The following is a 622-nucleotide window of genomic DNA, read 5'->3' as shown; positions in this document are numbered from 1 at the left end:
ATTACTTTACTGCTGATTCGTTGACCGCGAAGACATGATGTCATTTTAAAATTTTATGCAGAACCTGAAATGTGGTATGAATATGAAATAGTATGAGTATAAAATAGTATTAGAATGACAGAGTATGAGTATAAAATAGTATAAGTTAGTATGATTATGAGGTAGTATGAGCTAATATGGGTATGAGGTAATGTGGGTATGACGTAATATAATTCAAATAATAACATAAAGCAGTTTGAGTCTAATTTCGATGTAAGTCTAAAGCAAAATGAATATGACAGTCTGAGTATAAAACAGTATGACTAGATTTAGTATGAGTATAAAACAGTACGAGCATGAGTAAGTATGAGTGTAAAGTAAAGTAGTATGAGTATGGGGTACAGAATGAACCGAATCACGGGAATCACGGGCACTTTACCTCCGCTAAAAGTCGCCATGGTGAGGTAAATGAGTTCCTTACTGCCTGGCCCAACCACCATGCTATCTACGTCGAGGTCCAGCCGGTCGTGGCGGGCGTGGAATTTCACCAGCTCTTCTCGGAGTTCAAGAATGCCTTGGGGGGAGGGGGGGGAGGAATAAAAGTCGTTCTCATTGGATTTACTTTTTATGTAATAGAAGAACG

The 622-nt window shown here is 38.4% G+C and overlaps 1 protein-coding gene across 1 annotated transcript in view; it reads right to left on the bottom strand.

The window, feature by feature from the left end:
• Positions 1-53: 53 nt before the first annotated feature.
• Positions 54-622, bottom strand: part of LOC119591104 — a 2166-nt gene continuing 1597 nt past the window's right edge. The window contains exons 3-4 of the mRNA XM_037939821.1: positions 332-553; positions 54-64 (exon numbers count right to left, since the gene is read on the bottom strand). Of these exons, the coding sequence (XP_037795749.1) occupies positions 54-64; positions 332-553 (233 nt within the window). The remainder of the gene's footprint in view (positions 65-331; positions 554-622) is intronic.

The sequence above is a fragment of the Penaeus monodon genome, chromosome 28 (genome assembly GCF_015228065.2).
Source record: "Penaeus monodon isolate SGIC_2016 chromosome 28, NSTDA_Pmon_1, whole genome shotgun sequence".
Classification (NCBI taxonomy): domain Eukaryota; kingdom Metazoa; phylum Arthropoda; class Malacostraca; order Decapoda; family Penaeidae; genus Penaeus; species Penaeus monodon.
Note: the sequence above shows the minus strand (reverse complement) of the source record. Positions and strands in the feature narration are given on the sequence as shown.